General features: G+C 41.0%; 1 protein-coding gene across 9 annotated transcripts in view; it reads left to right on the forward strand.

Moving 5' to 3' along the window:
- LOC121912727 (POU domain, class 2, transcription factor 2) overlaps positions 1-24,585 on the forward strand; it is an 80,851-nt gene that overhangs the window by 48,005 nt on the left and 8,261 nt on the right. For all 9 annotated transcript variants that reach the window (XM_042435083.1, XM_042435088.1, XM_042435090.1 and 6 more), the window contains 7 exons: positions 17,013-17,078; positions 18,270-18,298; positions 19,051-19,107; positions 20,574-20,699; positions 21,501-21,764; positions 23,163-23,277; positions 23,417-23,508. In XM_042435083.1, the coding sequence (XP_042291017.1) occupies positions 17,013-17,078; positions 18,270-18,298; positions 19,051-19,107; positions 20,574-20,699; positions 21,501-21,764; positions 23,163-23,277; positions 23,417-23,508 (749 nt within the window). The remainder of the gene's footprint in view (positions 1-17,012; positions 17,079-18,269; positions 18,299-19,050; positions 19,108-20,573; positions 20,700-21,500; positions 21,765-23,162; positions 23,278-23,416; positions 23,509-24,585) is intronic.

Raw genomic sequence — 24,585 nt, forward strand, 5'->3', positions numbered from 1 at the left:
GTATCAAAACAGCACAACAAAATAGTAGCAAAACACCCATGTATGTATTTGTATGTGTATATATTAAAAAAGTTTAAACACAAAATAGTTTATAATATGATTTGTGGTGTTTGTTGTATTAAAACTTAGCTTGGTTATTAGATGAAAATGGTTTTAAATTGAGTATGTTATTGTAGCTATTTAATTTTAGAATCCTTAAGATTTTCATTTTATCAAATCTAATTTTTAATACTGTTTATTCAGCAATAGCCATTTTCATCATGCACTTACCTCTGTATATAGTAGTTTTCCCAAGCCAGATTCACAGGAAACAATGCATGTTTGTAATTCAGCGTTACAGATTGTAATTTTGTCTCATTGATATCAGCTTCACTCTTCTACAGTCCTATCAGAGGTGGATAAAGTTACTGTTAATGCGAACCGAACTAATCCAATCGTTGCTGCTTCACATTAAATGCATTCAAATGGTGAAACATGGGGCGCGGCTTTAATTTTTAAGCAATCGTAGCTTTTACAGAGGTTAGCGCTGACAGCAGTTGTTCATCAAAAATGCATCTACGAAACAATATATTGGTATTTTTTGACAGAAGATCAGGTTTAAGTGTTGCACGAAGTGATGGAACAAGAACAACCGACTGAAGTGAGATGTTAGGTGGAAAAATTGCAGGTGACAGGCTGCACATCTCAAACCCCTTTAGCAAGGTAACCAACTCCCTTTTTCTATGCCCTGCTGTTGTGTGGAAAACTACTCAAGTCATGTGCAGCAGAAGATCAGACCGCAGTCGCTCTTAGCATGATGGAAAAAACACAAAACAACACGAGTTTGTTTGGCTGCACTGTAAACAGATCACAACGATTGCTCTTCTTTTGTACTTCTGATAAAGGAGCTGCAGAAGGAGTGTTTGCTGCCTGCAGAACTCTGGGAAGTGTAGTATTAAACCACACTTGCTATTACCACCAGTTATAACAGGTGTCACCATATTAACCAGGACTGAAATCTTAAAGATTGTGGTGTAAAGTGAGCAGCTCTCATTTGATCTTTTGTGTTTGCAGACAAAGTTTTCTCTCTGCAACGATCTGACTCACTATACATAACCTACAATACCTGCACATTACAGTTACAGTCACATATACAATGTAGACTACACTATCCTAATTTTACCAGATGGTGTGGACATTTACAGTTTATTAAGCCTTTATTTTAAAGCTTGTTGTAAAGAGCACATTAAACCTCACCCCAGTGTGCCGTAATCTTCATCAAGAAGTATCACGCAAAACAGCATCAAGAGCAGGCAGGTGAAAGGGAAACTGACATTTTAAAGTATATTGAAGTACTATTTAGAGAGCTATTTATTCCATGATGACTTTCTTGGCCGTGGTCAAATCGCCCAGATGTGCCAAAACCACATTCAGGTGATATCTCATACATTAGTGCCAACAGATATACAAAGTTGGCCCAGAAGTGATAAAACTAGATATGTGTTTCTAAAGCTACAGAGTGCTTTGATTTTCATGATTTAGTTTAATGTTAAATACTACATAACATATAATTTAAACATACAGACACAAACGTAAGTATATAGTTTTTTGTATCATATATGTCAGACTTCAGTTCATTCTACACATGTGTTTGCCACGTCATTTATCATTTCAGGTAAAAGAATAACATCCGAGAAAAATAAAATGGAAAGATCAGACATCCTTTATGTCGAAATATGATACCCACTGACACCACACCTCTGCAGACTGGGTCCTGTACAACGATAAACTTCACGTGACTTAATCATTTTTTTTCCTAGATAGACATACCGCACAGCCATTGGAAGACACAAGTCAGAACAACCTGAAAAGACAATCCACATGAATCCCCCCCCCCCCCCCCCCCCCCCCCCCCCCCCCCCCCCCCCCGCCCCCCCTCTCCTCTCACTCCCTTCCACTCTCCTGCCCGTGTGGACATTAGTACACCAGACCTGCACATGAAGGCAAACATCTGAAACGTACACAATGCAGCCGCTCCTTAACAGCATGCGGTCCTGGCATCCACACAATTAGACGCTATAGGGGGGTATGGCAAGGCCACGCTGTAATTACATAGCTCTATATGAAGCTGAGTGGGGTGGGGACGGGGAAGGCAAAGGGTAGCATACTCTATACCGTGCTGCATTGTGACCCGAGCTGCTGCATTGAAAACCCGGCTCACAATCGATAGTGTTTCATAGGAGTGAATAGAAAGGTGAGAACATTGAGATGTACGTATACTGTAGAAATAGAGGGGGGGGGGGGGTTGAGGTATGCATGGTCACTGTTAATAAAGTGATGGTGTGCATCCATACACACACACACACACACACACACACACACATAGAGGGATTTAACAAAGGGGAAAGGTAGGAACAGAGACTGAGGACAAGAAATGACCAAGTAGGATGTCAAAGCAGAAGGAAAATAATGTACAGTACACATCCAAGGCCACCATACGTAGCAACAACAACAACACAGTAACAACAGCATGTATTGTCATCAGTGTGAGTCTTTTCTGCACAAGTATTTTTGGGTCGTTGCGGACGGAGGAAATTTGATCTACACAGCAAATTGTGATTTTTGCCGGAAATAACTTGCAGCTTTAATTTTACAATTCCATTTTAGATACACATTTTTTTTTCTTTTCTTATTTTTATTCCAAATGCAAGCGCAGAATACCGCTCACTTCATGCTGAAATATAATCAAAGTTTAGCATAGAGGAGAAGAAGAAGCTACACACACACACACACCTTCCTTCCTTATCTCACCTCTCCTTCGCTCTCTGCTCTCTAACTTTACTCGCCACCGAGAGACCGAGTCTAACCACAGCATTTCAGCCATTTTGAGCTTGTTGTGTATATAGAGCGTGCATGTGTGTGTGTGTGTGCAGATGTGTGTACTTGTGCACGCTGTGTCTGTCTGTGTGTGTGTGTGTGTGTGTGAAAGTGTGCTGGTGCAGAGAGAATGGACCCTTATCCAATTTGTACTGGTCAGTTGTGTGAAATGGCGGTAGGTCAGTCAGCCAGGCAGTGTGTGTGTGTACATGTGTGTGTGTATGTGTGTTTCTGTTTGTCTGTATTTGTGTGTGTTAAGGAGAGAGTGGTCTTAGTTGCACATAACACCATGGTGGTCCAGCATGTGCCAGCATGCTTTCATCTAGAGTGAATAAAGACCAATGCATACACACACACACACACACTCACAGACAGATACAAAGAATAAAGGATGTGATTATAGTACAAATAATAATGACACATTGTGTAAAGCATAATATTATAGTGAAAAGTATAATGGTGTCACGCTGGCATCCCTGTCGTGTGTTAAAATCACATACACACACATTCCACCCACGAAAAAGATAGACTTTTCCATTAAATTGGTCGTTATTGTATAGTCTACCCCCTATGGATCTGATCCATACAATGACACACACACACACACACATACACCTATTCTCTCCATGGTTGTTACAATTATCTCTGCTCTGGAAGCCTATAATTGTGCGTGTGTATGTGTATCTGTGTGTGTAATGGACTTTTGTTACCTTAACCTTCCTGATGTGATTATTTTACAGTGTGTTTTTTTTTTTTTTTTGGTTTGTATTTTCAGGTATTGCAACAATAATAGGAAGCTTTATGGAACCTTAAACCACATCTATCACACACTTTTGTTTTTAAATTATTAACTTTTTATGTGGAAAAAAAAATGTTTTTGCTTGTAAAATAGTGAAATAGTTATGATGGAGGGGGAAAAAAACAACTTTGATATACTTTCAGCTTTTCTCAGTGTTTATTTTCATTCAAGTCATATTTAAAAATCACCTCACACATAAAATATCCTTAAAAGATAAAAACAAAGTGAAGCGCAACATTTCAAAGACACATTTTCTAAACCGCTGATCAAACAGCAGGTCAGCAGGTGATTCGTGTGTCTGTAAAAGGTTACGCGGCGCACATACAAACACATACGATACACATGAAAAATAAAAAAAAATAAAAAAAACCCCTCACACTCGCTTGATGACTCACAGTGGCTTAGCAGCACCACGATCATTGTCTACATCTGTAATTGTGTGTGTGTGTGTGTGTGTGTGTGTGTATCCATGTGTCATTTGGTGAGTGAACATAAGTGGGTCTGGGGCGGTCTGTTGATGGAAGGAGTGTAAAAATAGAGAGATAACAGCCACTCTGGAGCGAAAGAGTTGAAGGAGGAAGAGGAGGGGGGGCGTGGGGGGGGTCAGAGCAGGGTGGCCTTGAGCACCCATTCTTCCCTCCAGCCGTCCATCTCTCCCTCTCTCTCTCTCTCTCTCCATGGTTGGCTCGCCGATTCGTTCAGCCCACCTCAACAAAATGGAGTTTGTTAAGTGGGGAGGCAGCGACGGTAGCCAGGAGGTTACAGATTCAGGCGAATGACAGCGAAGTTGGAAGGATCCACGATCGCCTCGGAGAGCCTAAAGGAAAACATCTCATTTGTTTTGTTTTATTTTTTTTTTGTAGCAAACTTTATGATGTTAATCAAGCCAATTGATTGATTGCTTTCTACCAATCAGAAGAGCTGCCATTCATTTTTATACAATATGATAACAACGTCCCCTGAACAAAATAATTCATCACAGTGAACCCTTCATTTGATTTCCTCAAACTTTGTGTTGTATTTCATTGTGCCTACAGTGAGTTGAGTGTTCATTCTTCCTGTCTGTCACCCACAGACAGAAATTAGGTCAAACAAATAAATAATAAAATAAATCAACATACATGTCTTTGTATTTGTCAACTAGGATAACTTTTCATTTCAGTATTTTAAGAAATGATTTAAAAAAAGGTCAAATTACATTAGTCATTGTTAGAAAACTAAACTTGACATTTAAAACAATGTAAATTCAACACAGTTATTGTGCTTTAACTCTCCACTCAACACACAGTGTCTCCAGTAAAAATAAAACACTGGTTTCACTGGACAGCTGCCAGCTGTGAATGTATGAATAAAAGAGGGAGCACCATCAGCAGTCATTGGTTCTCTACCGGTCCTCTGCCCCTAGGAATGCTGGGAAAGTTGCCCTGACTCCCAGGTACACGGTGAGGGGGCACAAGGGGGCAAATCATACCACTCACCCCCACCACCCCACCTGCCCCCTGCAACTCCTCTCATCCCTGGCTCCATCCCATCCTGCCGTCCCTAGGGGTGATTTCAGAACCTGCATCCCCCCCCATCCCATCTTATCCTTAAATTCGGAATCTGTCCGGGGCTTCCTGATCCCTGCCTGCTGGAACTGAGGACGGTCACGCTCCCAGATTAGGGATTTCTGATGCAACTCTGGTCAGGACAGAAGCTCAGCCTGCAGCCTGGGATTGTGTTTTGACAGTGTGTGTGTGTGTGTGTGTGTGTGTGTGTGTTTGTGTGTTTCTTCATGTGAGAGAGTGTGAGTTGATGCTACATATGAGCGCATCCGTGTGAGTGTTGCAGCTCCTGGCAAACGTGTTTTACCTCTGCTTGTGTGCGTTTGGCTGGAAAGTCTTTTACGAGAGAGAGAGAGAGAGAGAGATCATATTTTCATTCGCCTCTCATTTACACTCCATTCTTGGCGGTGCAAGGCTTTCTGTGTTTGGGCGCGTTGATGTTGCACGCAGGTAAATAAAAACCCGCCGCACTTCGTCTCTTGACCTCTCAAAACAGGGGAAAGCAACACGCAATTTTGAAAGTGAGAGAAAAAAGAGAGGGAGAGGTAGATTGAGAGAAAGCGAAGGGTGTGTTTGGCTGGCGCGAGATAGGGCGGGTGGGGCGAGGTGGGGGCTGTAGGCAGGAGTCGGCGGCCTCTGCGAAAGGGCCTCTAGTGTGCGTGGGTCTGGCTACCCCCTCTGCGGGGCCCCGATCGATACAAACTCAGAGCAATAAAGCTTTCCCCCTGTCATCTCCGCAGAATACAAAGCAGAGCGGGGAAGGGAGGGGGGGGGGGGGGGGGGAGGGGGGGGGGGGGATGAGGAGGGAGTGAGGGATGGGGTGGTGGGGAGGGAGCTGTTCCGCTAGCCACACCAATTTCCTAACCCCCCTTTCACCTCCCTCTTCTTCTTTTCTCTCCCCCATTTCCAACCCTAACCACAAACCACCTCACCCTCAACCTTTCCTTTACCTCCCAATACCCCCTCTTCTTCTTCTTCTTCTTCTTCTTCTTCTTCTTCTCCTTCTCCTTTCGCCTCTCCATCCTGTTGGCGTCGGCCTTAGCCGACACAAATAGACTGACAAGCCGCCTGTATTTTATAATTAATGCTGTTTGAATAAATACGCTTAATAATTCATCGTTGTTATTTAAGTAGAGATTGATGGATTGACTGAGAGAAAGTGTAAGAGAGAAACAGAGCAAAGATCAGATCTGGGGAGAGGTTGGAAAATGGACGGAGGGAGAGAGGAAACGAATGCAGCGTTGTATGATGATAGAGAGAGGGGTTTAAATAGAGGGGGGTAGGTGCTGGTAAGAGAGAATGGGGATGGGGTGACGGCTGTAGACGAAAGGGGGGGGAAGGGAGTAGAGGTATTACACCGAGCGATAGAGAGAGAGAGAGAGAGAGGGATGTGTCGATGGAGAGGAGTTCAGTGCGAAAGGGAGGAGATGGAGGTGAGGGGGATATTTAACGGGACAGGAAAGGAGAGGACAGGAAGGGGGTAAAGAGGTCAAATAAGCGCTCTGTTTAATTGGGAGCCAATTTAAGTCGGGTCCAATCGATAAACCTGTAAACCTAACCATCTAACGGCTCGCAGCGTGCAACCATAGATCACCGGGCTTCCGTGGCTAGAAGCGAGGACGGCAGGCTGGTTTCAACACATCTCATTCATTTATTTATTTGTTTGCACTTGTGGAACTAGGTAATCAAATCTGGCGTTTTCTGGCATAACGGAGAAAGATACAAGATACATTCAGAGTTAGAATTAAAGGTTTGTGAAGTTAATTCATCACAGTGACAAAAATATAGTAAAAACGTTGTTTTTAAAGAGTTTTATTTTTTCATTTTTTAGGCAGTGTTGGGATTTTCAACCCTGACTCCAAATAGTCCGAACATAAATATCCCCGCGGTCTCATGACAACCTCATAACTCCAAATTGAAGGATGATATGATCTTCTATGGGTGGAGAAAATTCTTGGGACTTATGAGATCCTTTCAGCTCCCATTGGATAAATGTGGTGGTCAAGCTGAAAAGGAGGCTGCAGGATTTTGACTCGGTGCCGAGATATATATCTGCACTGCAAAATAAGAATGAAAACCAGGTGATCCACAGTCTTTGTCTCTGGCTTTTGGCCTATTTTTTTATTCTATATTATTTTTGGGTTTTTTTGCAAATGCACATAAAAAGTTTGAGACTGCGACGCATGTTTCAAGACAAATATGTCGCATATTCTTCACAGTTAAAACAGGTGACTTACAAAGTATTTTCAGAACAGGACGATAGTGTCCTCGTGTTCTTTGAATAATTAATACAATCTATAAATCTGTCTTTTATTTTACCGTCACAAATTACTCTCACGAGACGTCCGACATGCGGCGATAACGCAGACGAAACATCCAGGTTAGTTCGGACAAGAAACAAGGATTTCACGATGTACGTTTCGTGTCTGGGAGGCTTTTATCTGACCTTTTTTTTTTTTTTTTTTCTTTTTTTGAGCCCTCAGTCTCATTTTTTGGTCATTTTTTCTGTCCACCCTGTCTGTTCATTTTGTCATTGACTCTGTTGCACACAATCTGTCCCCTCCCTCCACATCCAATCACTCACTCACACACACACACACACACACACACACACACACACACACACCATCAAGGCGAGGCTGTGTGTCTTTGTTAGTCCAATTGTCACTATCTTTTCCTTCCTGCTATTTCCTGTGAGGATGCTCTGTCACACTGCAGTTCACCCTATACATGTCCATTTTCTTTCTTTTTTCCTGATTTTTGTTTTTTCTTTCATCGCCATTATCACCCATGTTCTACATTTTTTTTTGGCCGAGCTGTCTCTCTCTCTTTTTTTTTTTTTTTTTCATCTTTGCTCATTTATTTTCTTTCCAGCTCTGCTCTGTTCTTCACTCACTGTCCCAGCATCCCTCCACTCATCTAGTCACTCATTCCTGTTCTTTTCTGTCTACGGTTACCATTTTTTCCTCTTTTTTTTTTTTTTTTGGAGGGATTTTTTGCTTCTAATTCTCTTTTTTCTGCACACCTCATTATTTTTTCCACCTTCAGCCATTATCTACAGATTCCTAAATATTTTCCGTTGCTTGTTTGTCATTTTATTTTTTTCTCATTTGTTTTTTCTGTCATGTGTCTTTCCTACTCTCCCAACACCATCCTCCCTTCGTTCTCTCCATCATTCCCCCTGCCATTTTCTGTCTCTTTACTTGTTTGTTTGTTTGTTTTTTTTCCTCTTTGAAACCATCTCTGTCATGTCTTTCAGCCTCTACTATTATCCCCCCAAAATTCCCAAAATTTTCAGTTTCTGCTTGTTGTCCTCATCTTCCTCGCTCATTTGTTTCCTTCTCTTCTCTTTCATCTCCCAGCGTTCTCCCCCCCCCCCCTTCTCTTCCTCCCTCATCCACTCATTTCATCCCTCCACCTCCATCTTTTACGCCCCACAACGCAGGGATTCTGGAAAAGGAAGTCACACACAGTGGCCATTTCCTCCTTCCCCTTGTCCTCTCTTCCTTTATTTCTCTGTATTCCATCCCTCCATCCGTGCGATGTGCTCCTTGGGGAGGGCAGTAATAATGGTGGAGAAAAGGAGAGAGGGAGGGCGGTGCGATTATTGTCTTGTCGGGAGTCAGAGGAATCGATCGGCACAGAAATATGTGGTGCGAGAAAGAGGTACTGTATCGGATATAATAAACACTCTAGAGACATATTCAGAAAGCGCTCACGCTCGTGCGAGTTCACATTCGCTCGTGAACACACACACACACGCGCCCGTGCACACGCGCTCATGTAATCACTCTCTGTCTCTGACTCACACAAACACACACACACACACACACATATATAAATGGTACACGTGTGCACAAAAGAAGTACACAGACACGCAGTACTTTTCCAGTTGCGCATAAACTCGTTCAAACGCTCGCCTACACAAATCACCGACAAATCAACGTCTACGCGCAACGCTCCTTCACTCTCGAGAGACAGTTACAAGGCAGCTTGTTCACTAAACTGACACATGAAACAAGTCACTTACTGTATGAAAAGTATTGACTCCTTAGCAAGAGTTATTATCCTACAGATCAGCGTTAGTAAACCCTGAGTGGGCGTCCTGAAATGTAATTATTTTTTATGTGAAGTTTATACAGATCTTGGAGACATTAGACCTTTTCTGAACAGTAAGTTGGCTGCTGGTGGTTAGAAAACACTGGAGGAAAAAAAAGCTTCTCTTTTGTACTGAGACAAAACTGCAACCATGAAACACAATCTTGACAAACAAACGGACCTAAAATATTGTAATTCATATGAGCCTTTTAGCTTCGCCACTTGTAAAACTGTAGCATTTTGAATTCATGTCTAGTATCCCTTTTTCCTCACAAGTCAACTAAGATGTGAATATCACCTGAAAAAAAAAAAGGCCAGAATAAAGCTTTAATACTGGTTGTTAATGTGTAAACATCAGCGGAGACATTAGCATGCAGCACTTTGTTTGCCTCGCACCAAAGCCTCCGCTACAGGCAGGGAAACATGTTTATTCTTAATGATTAACACTCTCACAGGTACACACACAAACATGCGAGCGGCAGACATGCACACACGTATACTTGCGCACACATGTGGACACACACAAGCACGCGCGTGCACTCACACACAGAGTGATCTTTCATTGCTGTTGCCTGGCAACGAGTCTGTGTGTCCTGTGCTAGCAGAGCGCTGTCCAGTGGTGCCATGACCGCTGCAGCTGACCACTACTGAAGGAGAGGAAGGCAGAGACAGAGAGAGAGAGAGAGAGAGGAAGAGATGAAGAGGGAATGAAAGGATCAAGTGAAGGGACAGAAAAGACACAGAGACAAGTTTTAGTTATATAAACATTTCTCAGAAATAATCTGTTTCTGGCAGATGTTGAAGCTTAAAGGCAGAACCGCAAAGTAACGTCAGACTGAAGCAGTAAAATGGGGCCTTTAGTGAGAGAGGAGGATATTAGGAGGAAGATTATTAGCCGCAAAGTCTCAAAAATCACTTAAAATGAGACCAAATTCTCACATACACACAAGCATCCTGAAATTTTGGGTAAAGACTAATGTGATTATCTGATTATCTGTCTGCAGCTTCGAGATAACATAACTGGAATAAAGAGTATCTTTATACAATGTGTAAAGATATGTGCCTGAACTAGACAAGTCACTTTATCAACACATGTAAACAATATTTTAATTCATCTTTGGGGTTTTTGGTTCAATAAGAACTTTTGCCAAAAATGAAAATTAGTCACTCCAGCCTCAACACACACAAATTTACTGTCTCTTCTTTCTCATTTGTGCAGAGGAAGTTATTTGCATAGTGAGAAATTTCATAAAACTTCATGAAACCCGGGTTAAGGCTCCTGTTAGAAGAGCTACGCTAACATAAGTGTCTAAGTAAGCTAGTCAGCTGATCTTTTTTGGCATTCGGGTTTGCCAAAAGCAAAGTCACTCTCTAGCAAAATCCAAATCTATAAAGGAGCGAGAAGACAAAAATGGGACAGAAGGTGCAGTCAGCGAAGGGAGAGATAAAAAAAAAGAGAGGGAGAGAGAGTTGAGCAAGAGGAGAAAGAGAGATGGGAAGTTAAAGATGAGTTTTGACAGAGAGAGAGGGAGGCGGCAGTGGAGAAATTCAGGGACGGGAAAACAGGTAGAGAGGTTTGGATGGAAGGGGGAGGTTAGAGAGAAGTTCAAGTGAGATGATGGTATTATAGATGAGGGTGAAGAGGAAGAGATGAAACGGGAGAGATCGGAATAAATCAAGGATGGCCCGAGTGGAGTACAAGGGAGGTGCAGAGGTGAGGGACAAAGTGAAGGAGGAGTGATGCTAATAGGAAGCGTGAAGGTGGAAAAACTGACACGGATTTTGTTCTGTTACACTGGATGAAGTCGACTAGCACGCTGGAGCTAACCGGCTAGCTCTGGAGCAGGTCTTTCTTTCTACAGACACAACAACCTCATCAGTTCTTCCTGTGTTTCGCTGTGTTTTCACAGTCATGTTCAGAAATGATTTAAAAATACTGCAGGCATCAATCAATCAAGGTATGAACCCCAGTAGTGTGTTTCTCTGCTGCAGGACTTCTCTCAGGAACAATATTCTTATCTTCAGAATGAGGATGCGATTTCAAAGTTCTGCTATTTGGAAAAAGTTCAAAGGTCGCAGAGTCAAGCAATATTTTCATCTCTTCTGCTGGAAGTATAAAACATTTTGAGGCAAAGCACACTAGTCAACCATATAAATATCCAAGAAGTTCTCAACCATGTTAACTGGTAACTGGCTGGTGTAAAATAACAATAAAATAAAATAGACTCAGTAGAGTGACATCATTTGGAAGTATAATTTCTCAGAGTCAGGATTCAATATGGATAATATAGTCATTTAACTATGCTGGTCTACAGTCTATGCAGCAGCTTCTCTGCTCATCTAAAGCAGAATATATTCTCATTAAATGCAGCCAAATGTATCCAGAAAACGCAGAGCTCTTATTCTTTGTTTTCAGCTGGTGCAGCGGTCATTAAACCGAGACATAAAACACATCGTCATTTTCTTAGATGTGTCGTCAGTAATAAAATGTTGAATTTTAACCAGCAGAAAAAGATATGTGGTCATGCATATGCCCTTTGTAATGGCTTGCTATATCTAATGCCAGGTCAGCTTTTGAAAAGTTTTGCTTTTGAAATAAAAGAGAAAAAACACAGTCAGCTCTATGCAAAAAGTAAAACTTTTAAAATACTTGTTATTCATAACTCTTTCTTCGTCTTAGATCAGTTGGGTTTCACAGTTTTTTGCAGATCTGTATTCCAGCTGTGACTTTGTTACATTAATAACTTGTTTATGGCATTCATGGAGTTCCTGATAAAGAATTGAAAACTGACAACTCTCTTTTTATTTTCACACTGATTTATCTCAACTTTCTAAAAAAAAATAAAAAAAAGAATCTCCTGCCACACTTTTACAGCTGGAAAGGTTTCTGTGCAAACCCCTATTGTTGAAGTTTTATAGTAATTTAATAAAATAATTTAACTCATCCTTGAGCTGACAGCTTTTTGGCCTTAAATGCTCTAGCTTTGGTGTGAGAGGTGCATTATCACAGATACAAATATATCTTCCATTTTTTCCTGTTCATCTCCTCTGCTATATCTAACATAATGCAGAGCATTAAAAATAAGCTGATATTTGTGGTAGATCATTTTTCTTAAATTAACAATAATTAGCTTATCGCAGCTTTTATCCCCTACTTTTTTTTTTTTTTCCATGACATAGTTCATTTTGAGTATCTTGTCACTGCAGCAGTTGCAGATTTGCTTGTTGACGCTGCATGTGTGTGTTTGTTCGGTAGTGAATGTGACAGGGGACAGGTGGAAAAGGCAGGCGGCAGGCAGCTCGATTGTGTGTGTGTGTGTGTGTGTGTGTGTGTGTGTGTGTGACTGCGAGGCGTGAGGTGGCCGAGACCATGTGCCTGACCTCTGACATCCACACGCCAAACATAGCAGGCAACCCCCCCCTCAAACATACACACACACACATAAACCCACGCGCCGTCTGTCACTGGCCCCTGACAGGCGTGACCAAGGCGGGGTGGGTGGGCAAAAAGGAGGAGGGGGTGTTAGTGGTGGATGGAGAGGTGTGGGGGGAGGAAGGGGGTGAGTTTAGGACCCCTCCAGCCATCCTATCCCCCTCCCCCCCCCCCTCTCTCTCTCTCACTCATTCCCCCTTTTCTAATTCCCTGACAGTGACCCTGCACCCCCCTCCTTTCCCCTTTCAACACACACACACACCAAACACATGCACTCGGAGGCAGGCTGGCCATGTCAACCCCAGAAGACAGATACATCATCTGCCCAGTGGCCTCTCTCCCTCTCTTTCTCTGTCTCTCTCTCGCTCTCTCTATGCTATTAGTGCTGATAGGATGAGTAAGGAAGGGTGGGGGGGCAGGGGGGGACTCTGCCTTGCATCCGAACCGCTGCTGTCAAACTGCCCCAGGGTGGAGGAGGTGTGTCAGGGCGGTGGTCACTGTAATTTAGCAAGAAAAATTTCACTGAAATCAACAAAAATAACAGAAATAGTGAAAATCAGAGAGTTGTGACGTCTTAATGATGTTTTCTGTCATCCGTAGGTTCATTGTGTTGTAATATGAATGTAAAGTATTAAGAAAAAAAACAAACTTAATGTGTACTGGACATCTGTGACAGGTTCGGGGTGTTTGGTTTGTTAGCATACATGAGGTGGAAGGGGGATGGATAGGGGGGTGGGGGTTAAAAGGCCCCATGGCCAGAGGGGTTATGGGCAGTTGAGGCATTATGGAGAGGGGGGAAATGGAGGAGGGGGTGGGATGATAAAAATGATTTTATGGGGTCCCTCTCTTCATATGCTGAGAGGATGAAGAAACTAAAAATAATAACATTTGTGTGTATATATATATATATATATGTGTGTGTGTGTATTATATTTAACCCCCATGTTTTAGTGAAATGGATCCAGCATCTTAGTGTTTTGTATTTTTGAATAGTGTCTTTCTGAAAGGTTAGTTTTGTATAAGAGGTAGTGTCTGTAACAGCTGAACTGGTATCAGTGCAAGTAGTAACAATACTAAAGGGCGTAGTAATCATGGTGCCATAGTAACAATAGATTTGATATGCTAGAACCAGTATCAGTGGTGGTATTAATATTAGTTTTAATAATAAGCATATTTTTATGGTTGACTATTTTTCTATTTATTCTGAATGTAGCAACAGACACAAATTTATAAGTTCAGTAAAATAGTAAAAAAAAAAAAAACATTACTGATAAAAACTATGAATGTGTTTGTAAATATATAACTTTGTTAATTTCAGTAGAAAGATAATAACTGAATATTTATAATATCAGTTTGGGATTCTGTGTTTACATGGTGATTTAGTGTCACTGATTAACGACCTTATAAAGACGTTAATGTGTCGCTGAAGGTCAGAGTAGTAAAGTGTGTTTGTAACTGAGAATGATCTGATATAATTAATGTAACTTAAGACGTGTATTTGAAATGTTTTTTGCAGCTTTTGGTCGTCTTTACATTTAGGAAATTTGTGCTGAGAGATTTCCACTCCAGATTATCAGAAATTATATTTCCAGAGGTATCTTTAACAGCAAACTTTGCACCTTTAAAACTATTTCCACTCATTTCTGAATTGTTACTACTGAATACAACAGATCGTAGCTCGTACATGACTGTGTATTCTTGATACAGCAACACACACACACACAGCTCAGTGTTTCCAGGAGGGTGCTGCCACCATCTGGCTATTTCATGTAACTACAACCCTCCAACTACTAACACTCATTCACTCAAGTCTTTGAAGAATTATATTAATGCAGATAGATTTTGATTCATCAGCTTTTGACTCTAGTGTTACAAATTGGTACATTATAATCTTTAATGATAAATAGCACAAAATAAATTAAAGAATGAGCACATGTCAAGACGTCATCAGCTACTTTTTACTCATACTGGTTTAAGTGCTTTTCTCACTGTCTTTTAAAACCTAGTTTTGGTGGGAAATGAGTGTAAATGTTTATGTTAATATCTGTTAAAATGGAGAATAAAAGGATGTTAAGTCAAATCAAAGTAAAGCTGTGATAAAAATCCAATGTATTTTTCAGTTGTTGAACACTTTCTTTCATTCTGTCTTCCTCTTTTTGTTCTGCACTCAGCTATGTCCTCTGCATCTACTGAAAGAAACCTTACATTTATCTGTCTGTCTCTCCTTCCTCTCCACCTCCTCTCATCACACCTTGAACCTTGTCTGTGACCCTGATGATAAGATTAACACACACACACAGACTCACTCATACTGGGCTTATATATAATTTCCAATAAGCTCTTCTCTTCTTTTGTTTTCACGTATTCGTTCTTCCCCTGTTTCCTCACCCATATCATATGGGGTGGAAGCTATATTTATGGCTATAGTAGGGAGGAAGAGGAGCAAGGTGTACTTTGTTCTTTTTCACAGCTTCAGCCTCCCGTCAGACACGTGAACCTCGTGCTAAAAACAGATCATGTGACTTTAAATCACACAGAACTCAAATTTTTAAGCTCGTTCTCACTGTGTCTTTATCAATATAAACAATAAAAATAAAATAAGCTGAGCTGAGGAAGGAAAAGGAGTAATAAAAGCACACCATAGGCAGAAGTTAAGAGCGTAGAGCAAGGGGGTGAAGGAGTATTTTATCCAAGATGGCGGTGGAGGTGCTGAGTAATGTCTGGTGCTCAGGTAAGCAGTTCCTCTGGCGTCGCCCTTACTGGACCAATTACTGCTGCAATCCCACAAGTCTCCACAAACAGAGAGCATACAGCGAGGGTAGTTAGGATGATATCTGCCATGAAAAGCTGATTCTTAATCCCTGTTCCACATCCTGGGTCAATAAAGTTTACATTTAAAGAGCTAAATTAGAGTACGGTGTCATCGGTTTTGTTGGACAAAGTCAGTTTCCTCTCTATCAGCTGAGGTAATTTTTTTTCTAAGTGTCATATCATCACTGCTGGGTGAAAAAACTACTGTGTCTTCAAACTGTAACTTTTCAAGACCCATCTTTGTTTTATTTCTGATTTATCCATCCAGGCTTTCGAAGTATTCATCATCAATACTGGTGTAACAAGGTTATCACAGAACAATATCAATATCACTCCTTTTTACACTTCTTCTTGGTTTTAAAGATACAAAAAGCTCAAATTGCTTTACAAAGCAAGTTATTCCTCAAATTAATTTGAAGGTTAATGCTGCAATGACACCAAAATTTCCTCCCCGTTCATTCCAGCGAAGAAGGGGTAAGGGCACATTTTCTCTATGTCACGTATTGATCGTGGGTTGAACTTTGACCGTGACTTTGACCTGCAAAATAGCAAGACTCACTGAAGCCCAGCCACTCTGACACAGAGGGGTGGGACTGACCTTTACGTCTCGGAGACATCGATTGTTTGTATCCTTGTTTGTATATCTAAATGGTGAAAGAAAACAAGCAGCGGAGCAGGAAGGATGGTAGATACAAAAATGTTTTTCCAGACATGGATCACTGATTCTACAGAGAAGATGTGATTTTTATGTCTTGTTGTAAAACCAACATTTCGTGTAGTTTTATTGGTTTTCTTTTCACACAGTCATTCCCAAATTTTACTAAATTGTGGAAAAAACTCAGGAGATTGAATGGAATATTATATTTTAATGCATTACGGCAGATGGATTTTATATATTTTCTTCCAAATTATGATCATAAAATGCTATTTTTATGATTTATAAAGTATAACTAGTATAATATTACAACACATTATGTAGTCATTTTACTTGTATCATTTTAACAAACAAACTAGGTTTAATATTAGATGAACTGACAACACTCTGACATATTATAAAATACAACATATCAGATTTTGTCAGGGATAAAATGATAAAGTCCTGGACTTATTTCCATCTTTAGGTAATAACACAAGTAACCTTTTCATTGTTTTGTGATGAAATGATACAGTTTTTTTTAATTCTACAATACAAACAGAGGAATAAAATGAGAAATAGGCTGTTTTTTTAGCCTGTCTGTCTTACCTTCTGATATTGGTCGGACTTATCAGCGTCAGTAGTTTGTGTGTTTGTGTCGCGGCGTGTTGACACTGTTCTACTCGTGATATACGGTACAGCGCTCGAATGTTTTAAGGCCACCTGGACGGTAGTTGCAGAGAGTGAGTTTTTCCGCATTTGGTCTCAGGTTTGATGTACCTCTGTGTATTTTCCATGTACCTGTCTGATGTGTCTGTGTTTGTGTATTTCCTGCAGATATCAGGATGTCTAAAGCAGCAGAGGAGGAGAAGCCTGGGGCTGACTATCCGGGGGACAGCTCAGGTACACACACACACACACACATTTTATAATATGAGTAATAACAACCTCTTATTTACACATGTTAAATCATGTTCAGTATGACTTAAAGGGGACCTATTATACTTTTCCTTATTATCAGTCATATATATAATGTTACAGTGTCAGATGTTCATGTTAAACATGGACAAAGTGTCATATAATGAGGTAAACATATGTAGCAGTAATCCCCGTTAGCAAAAAGCACCAGCTTCAGACTGCCCTGACACTGGGTTTCCAACAGTTTTTTCTACTTTCAGCCCGAGCCGACGTCAACTTTATATGTTCATCTGCTCCATGCACAGCGCGCCAGTTCACTGTTTCGCTCCGCTAACATTATGACACTTTTCCATTGTTTTGGGGGTAGTCACATCGAGCCATGACTCCATTGCACAGCAGGGCAAAGTAAAATATTCTGTTTACCTGTTGGAAGTGTGCTGGTTGTCTGCAGCTCTTTATCAAACATCATCATAACTGTGGCTGTTTCTGCTTGTGCTATTCCTCCCTGCATTATTTCTAACTGATCCGCTGAACAAATAACTAAAAATATCTCCATATCTTGTCATTTCGACCGGTTTTTAGCACCGCTAACGAAGCTCTGCTAATTCAATGAGGAACATCTCGTTATTTAGTCATTTAAAAGCTTTTCATTTGAAGCAGTAAAGCAGTTGCAAAATGTTGGGTTTGCAGCAGCGGCAACTTAACACGACTCTGATACGTAAAGCCGGCCAATCAGATGAGTGGGCTCACTGGGAGGGGGACCTTAAAGAGACAGCTAAGACTGCCTGTTAAGAGACAGAGGCTGAACTGAGGGGCTGCATAAAGGGCCAGTATAAGACAAATAAGGAGTTTTTTGAACTGTGAAGCATGCAAAGCTACTCTAGTGGAGTCCAACAATAAAAATGTTGGGCTGGAAATGAGCATAATAAGGTCCTCTTTAGTTATTTTCATTCCACATGTTCACTCATGTTTTCCAGTAAATGTTACCTCTTTCACATAATTAAATTTGCAATTTATATGACTCATTGAACACCCCCCACCCACCCACACACACACACACACACACACACACACACACACACACACACACACACACACACACACACACACACACACACAAACACACACACAAATACTCACTAACAAATGGTTCACATGTACTCCTTTGTGTTTCAGACTCTGACAGAAACAGCCCTGATGACCAGGTTGGTTTTTATATCCCTAAGTGTGTGTGTGTGTGTGTGTGTGTGTGTGTGTGAAAATTATTATATTTAAGATGGAGTCATTTAAAGAGTCATGACGAATTCAATCTGCATGTTGCTGTTTTTTTTTATATAAACTATTTTTTTTGTCTTGATTAATTATTATAACTGTAAATTATTACAATGCAGTACATACAAGTATGGAAACATTCATCGCAGCTATAACATATAAATCAAATCATCACGATAAGATTTAATGCTACTTATCTGTTTATTTTTAGGCTGCCTTGATATTTAGTGAGCAGTAAACACTAACAACAAACACGTCGTCCTACATGATTATGTATGAAAATCAAATCAATATGAAAATGTACTATATGATAAGACAGCTGCCAAACCTTATTACTTATGACATTATTTGATAGTTAATTAACCATCAGGAACCCTTTACTGTACCAGTGTAATTTTATTTTATATTGATCAGCTCCAAATTAACAGTTTTTTTCCTCTGAGAAGCCCTTCTACATGCCTCACAGTAATTTTGGTTTCATGTGGATCTGCACTTAAAAAAAAAAACTTCACTCCATTTACACCCCACCCCTCTCTACAGACCGACAGTCCGTGACTCACTGGGAGCATGTTGACACAAATTACAGGGCATTTTGTTTCATCTGAATCAGCCATCAGATGATACTGATGTTTTGAATGCATGTAATCTCTTTTTTTGTTGTTGTTGTTGTTGTTGTTTTGTGCAGGTCCAGCCGATGAAAACCAGCCCCTTCAGCCTCTCTCCCACGCCGGCTGGCAGCAAGGTGAGCCAGTTCAGACATGCAGTGTGTGTGTGTGTGTGTTGTTTTGATCTAACCCATCTAATAACTTCTCATAAATATAAGCTGTGAGCAGCTTTAATACATCTATGTGTATATAGAGGTTATGAAGAGCTAAGTAATTATTTTTTTTATATCTACAATCACTAAAAAAATAAATACATGTCAATGCAGCGACATTTTTTGACTCAACATGTGCCTGCATATGGACTTTGTAATGTAACTTCATGTGCCTTTATGTGTGTGCATTGCATAACAACGCATACCTCATTGTGATTATGTGTTTGTGCATGAACTTGATATTAATGTGGGTGTGAATGCATAGACAACATCCAATATGCAAAACAGCTAACCTTGGCCACACCCACTTTGCTGAGGAGAGAAAGAGCCCTGAAAGAAAAGGCAGAAAGAAAAAAAAAATGATGTGAATGTAGTGTCAGCGAGTGATAGACGTAAAGATGCGGCACGGCGCGGCAATGATGGATGGGTAATGACAGGGCTGTGGGCAGATAACGACAGCTAGAGGTCAGAGGTCAGCAGCTTTGGAATGTTTCTGACACCATGAAAACGAAGAGGATTGACTCTTTGTCCTGGACAGATGAACGGCAAACGCTTCAACCTGTAAATCAGGGGTAAGCAGCAAGAGTGGGATTCACAAAGTAAAACGAGGGAGTTGTAATGAAGTATCTTTAACTTTTTTTTTTTTTCTTTTAAACTGCGCAATCTGGTTTGTTCACTCTATGCTCATTCTAAGAAACCTGTTTTCTGTTTTTCCCTAAACTACACTTTGAAACCATCCATGTATGTAATAAACTAGTTTATCATTTTTGCTTCACAGTGTTCATAATTATGCAGCTGCTTAAAGTTGGGATGTGTTGAATACTTGTTAAATACGGTATGCATCAATCTCTCAGTGTTTTAAAGACCAGGAGGCAGAGAGTGAAGGCAGAAATATTCTATAAATTGGCTCTTAATTGGTTTGTTCACACATGCACAGCAAGGACTGAAATATCGTAGCTCACACTGTCTTTGATCACTGAAGTGTCCACACACTGGTTGACATTTCCTCGCAATGCAACAGTATCACAAAATTAATTGAGTGTGTATTTTGGGGGTTTTGTGTTTACTTCCTTCGAGAGACTTGCAGGATTTTAGAAGGGGTCTGTGCATCTTAAGGGTGTGCGGGCAGAAGCAGAAGACGGAGAGTAACTCCCCTCTGACATTTTCTTGCAGCATTGTGTTTAAGAGCAGTTTGATTTTCTGCAAGTATAATTTCATTTCTTGTATATTTGTCGCCTTCAACATGAGATTACGACATGTCCTGCTGAGTCACTGTGTGTCACTGTGTGAATGTGACACCGCATGTTTCAGAGCAAACCTTTCTTGGATTAATGAAGTTTTAAAAAAATAATCCTTGCTTTAAAAAAAATTGCCTTTGTTATCATCGTTAGGGAAAGACAGAGGAGAGCTCTGAGATGACCCATAGTGCCGTTCCTCCTGCTCCTCCTTCTCAACAGCAGCAACAGACCCAACACCACCACACACAGATGATGCTGGCTGGCAGTCAGCTAGCAGGGGTGAGAAAATGCACATGCACGCACACACACACACACACACACACACGTTATTCATTTTTATAAACTGTATTATATATAGCGAGTAGATCTGACCCCTGTCATTTCTTGGATATACTGCAACATCTGACTACTGAGTACAGTATATACAGTACTTCAAAATGTAGTATAGTAATCTACAAACCAGGACTAGCACATTTTAATCTGGAGATGATCATCTAAGCATAGAGGGTCATGCGATTCATGGAGAAGTTTTCTGGATTTTGGTTTCTATTCACTCTACCATCTGGTAACATGCCTCCATTTACGTAGGTCTTAACTTCAAAGTTATGTTGACACACCTGATATGCAATAACGTACAGGAAAATACATAGCTGCCCTGAAGGGCAAGACAACTCTTGCACAATGTGTAGTTAAATTTTCCAGAGTAAAGTATTAGCAGTAGAGTGAAATACCTAAGCTGAAGGTTCTTTAAGTTAAGTGGGTGGCTTTTCTTGCTTGTCTTGCTCTGGCATGCTTTTACTGTCCGCTAACAGATTCACCTACACCTCTCTTACTGGATTGCTTAGCTGACACTGGTCTTTGTTCTGTTTCCTGACTTTTGTCTACATTTTATCCTTCCTTTACATTTTCTTGTCTTTTTGTTTTGTTATACTTCTACTTGTCCTTCACCTTTTCCTCCTCTTCCATCCCCTCTTTTGTGCATGTTTTCATATTTTATATCATTTCCTATTACTGTCCTCCTCTCTCTCTCTCTCTCTCGTCATCGCCATTGGCCTGTTCCTCCTCCTGCTCTCCCCCTAGCTTGCCGCTCTCCTCCCGGCCCAGCAGCAACTGCTTCTCCAACAGGCTCAGGCTCAGCTCCTGGCGGCCGCCGTTCAGCAGTCGAACGCTGCCCACGCCGCTCACGCTGCCGCGCAGCAACAGGCCAACCAGCAACATCAGCAGCAGAACCAATCACAATCTCAGCAGCAGCAGCAACAGCCAACCAAACAGGAGCAAACTGTCCAAGCCCCGCATCCACCACCGCAGCTGGCTCTGTCGCAGCCAATCCAGCTCACAGCCCAGGTATGAGCAGCATTGAAAGTTCCACTAATATGTGGCCGAGACAAACTCTATTCAGGCCTACCTTTAACTATTTTATTTAATTAAAATTAACAAATTAACATGACTTAATGTGTTGCACCAGTTCCTGAGGAATTTGCTTGTGCAACGCATACTAAACTGGAACTGAACCTTCGAGAATGATTATGCAAATACAAATAAACATCACAAAACTTAGGCAACCACCTGAAGTTCTGAGGCAATACAGGAGCTGTGTTCATGCATCTTGCAGAAATCCTTTGTTAACAACCTCAAAAAAGTGAATAAGAAGAAGTTCAAAAGTTCTATGCACTCTGATGTAAGTGACAGATGAAGTAAAGTTCACTATTTTGTGCAAAGTAATGGTAACATTTGCATGAAATTGTTGGATGTTTTGTAGATAGATGCTATGTGGTAATAGTAAAATGAGGATGTTGCAGACATACATATGAAAAGTAAAGCCTAGAGACGTGCGAGAGGAGAGAGGATCCTGGATTCCTTTGGGAGAAGATGATGAGGCTTTTTCCTTGTAAGAGATCTCCTCGAGACTCTCTTTCATTTTTTTTTTTTTTTTTTTGTATTTTACTATTTTTGTAGTTTTAGATAGCTAGCTTTGTAAAACCAAATAAAACTGGTTACACTCCAACCAAACTTCCTGACTCATGTACATCTCTGAGGTTCTCTGGTGTTCCTCTAAGGTAAGAAAAGACGCCTCCCTCCAGATAGGCTGACAGTAGTCTTTGAAATTGATTAGATTAAAAATTTATTGACTCCTGTTAAGTTAAAAATTAGTGCTGTGCATTAGATGATAGACTAGTAATGGTTCAGGTTCAGTGACTAATGCTAATATACAGTTGTACATGTGTTAGAGGTAGGATTTCAGTACAATATTGGGTTGAGGGTTTATAATTAGGAGTCTAATTGACTGTTAGGGCTCTGAGGCCGCCCTATAAAACCGGGCGAGTGCCCTTGACCGACAGAGTGGGCCTCCTCCAGTTATGTCCTGTTAGTAGGCCATCCTGGAGTACTTTCAAACCTCCAACACCTATTGCACCTGCATATTTCGTTGTGACTCAGGCTGTCTGGACATACTTGACTATGTAGGCCTGTTGGTAGTGGTTCAACGACAGCTGGTGATTAGAGAAGCCAGCCTGAATTCTGGTTCCCAAGGCTAGGATGGTCATGCGTGTAGATTTTGGGAACTACGTTCGATACCTAGGTCAGAGGTAGAGGACAGCCGTCTGTCGGTGCCTGTCGGTTATCTGTAGGACAGAAACCATTTCAGCAGCCAATCAGCTTCAAAGCTTTAATGAATCATGTGCATCTGTGTAATGAATCACCTTGATAGCAGTGAAGCATGTTATTTTTGTTGTTGTTTTGCAGGACATCCAGCAGCTGCTGCAGCTCCAGCAACTGGTTTTGATGCCAGGTCATCCTCTCCAGTCTCCTGCCCAGTTCCTCCTGTCGCAGCCCGCACAGGCACAGCAGCCACAGCAGGGTGAGGTCAACTTTGGAAACTTCTGGTCTTCATTCATCTCTCAGCATTTTAGCATTTTTCTTCCATAACTGCTTTTGTTGTTTGAGTAATTTAATAATTTCACTGACTGGTTGATTGTTTGTTGTTCTTCCTTCCACAGCTTTGCTCTCAACATCAAATCTGATCCAGCTACCTCAGCAAAGCCCAGGAGGACTACTGACAACCCCACCTCGCCTGGGACTCCAAGCACAGGTAAGAAATATGTGCGAGTATGTGTTTCAGAGAAAGAGAGCTTGTTTGACTACAGACCGCAGGAGGAGTGGGATTGTTCTAGAGGCTCTAGGAATGACAGTGTTGGTTGGCCGGTCATCCTGTGGGTCCACCACTTTGATCCGGACTGAAATATCCTAATAACTTGATCCTCTGACTTCTCCTCTGGCCCCACCATGAGGTCACGTATCCAATATCTACTAGGTGGATTAGCACAAAATCTTGTAAAGATATTCATGGTTTCCAGAGGATGAATTGTAACGACTCTGATATTTTTATCTAGCACCATCATTAGGTCAAGTTAAAATGTTGAACAATACTTTGATTTATTATTAATACCCATAAAACTAATGACCTTCCGTCTCAGCTGTACTTTGAGTGGCAGACTGCTGACGTGCCTTTAGACTCTTAAGTCTTCCTGTAAATCAAATAGATGTTAATCTAACACTGAGTTTCTATCAGGATGACACTCACCACTATCAACTTTCATCTGCTGCAAACCACCTACAGAATGCAAAAGAAGACTTGATTGTCCTTCAAACTGTGCTCTTTACACCATATATCCTTTGCTTTTAGACCTATTTAACAAAGGAGCACAAGTCACTTGTACATTTTGAACAAATAGCTGATCTCTGCTGCAACCTCTTTGCCATAGGGAAAAAGACTGTGGTAGCTTCTTAATACAAAATATATTCCATAGCAGGTTGGTTTCATAATAAACACATTTTTCTGAATCCAGTGAGGACCTTGAATCTTGATTATATATTCACCACCAAGTCAAACAGTTCACCTTCTCTTCTCAGCCGTTATCCTCTATAACCTAATGCATGAATGCATCCTCACACAGCCGAGGATCATTATAGAGTTTTTCATTAGGCCGTGATGAAGTCATGTCACACACAACAGCAGGTGTGCTCCGCTTGTTCATGTATCTTATGCACGGAGACGGCGAATGTAAATGAGCTGTGTAGCAGCGGATATCACGCATGATGCCCGCTCAATTAGTTGATAATCCCAAAGCTCAAGGGTCAGATTCCTGCTTTTAAGTACAGAATGTGT

Source organism: Thunnus maccoyii, chromosome 15 (genome assembly GCF_910596095.1).
Source record: "Thunnus maccoyii chromosome 15, fThuMac1.1, whole genome shotgun sequence".
NCBI lineage: Eukaryota > Metazoa > Chordata > Actinopteri > Scombriformes > Scombridae > Thunnus > Thunnus maccoyii.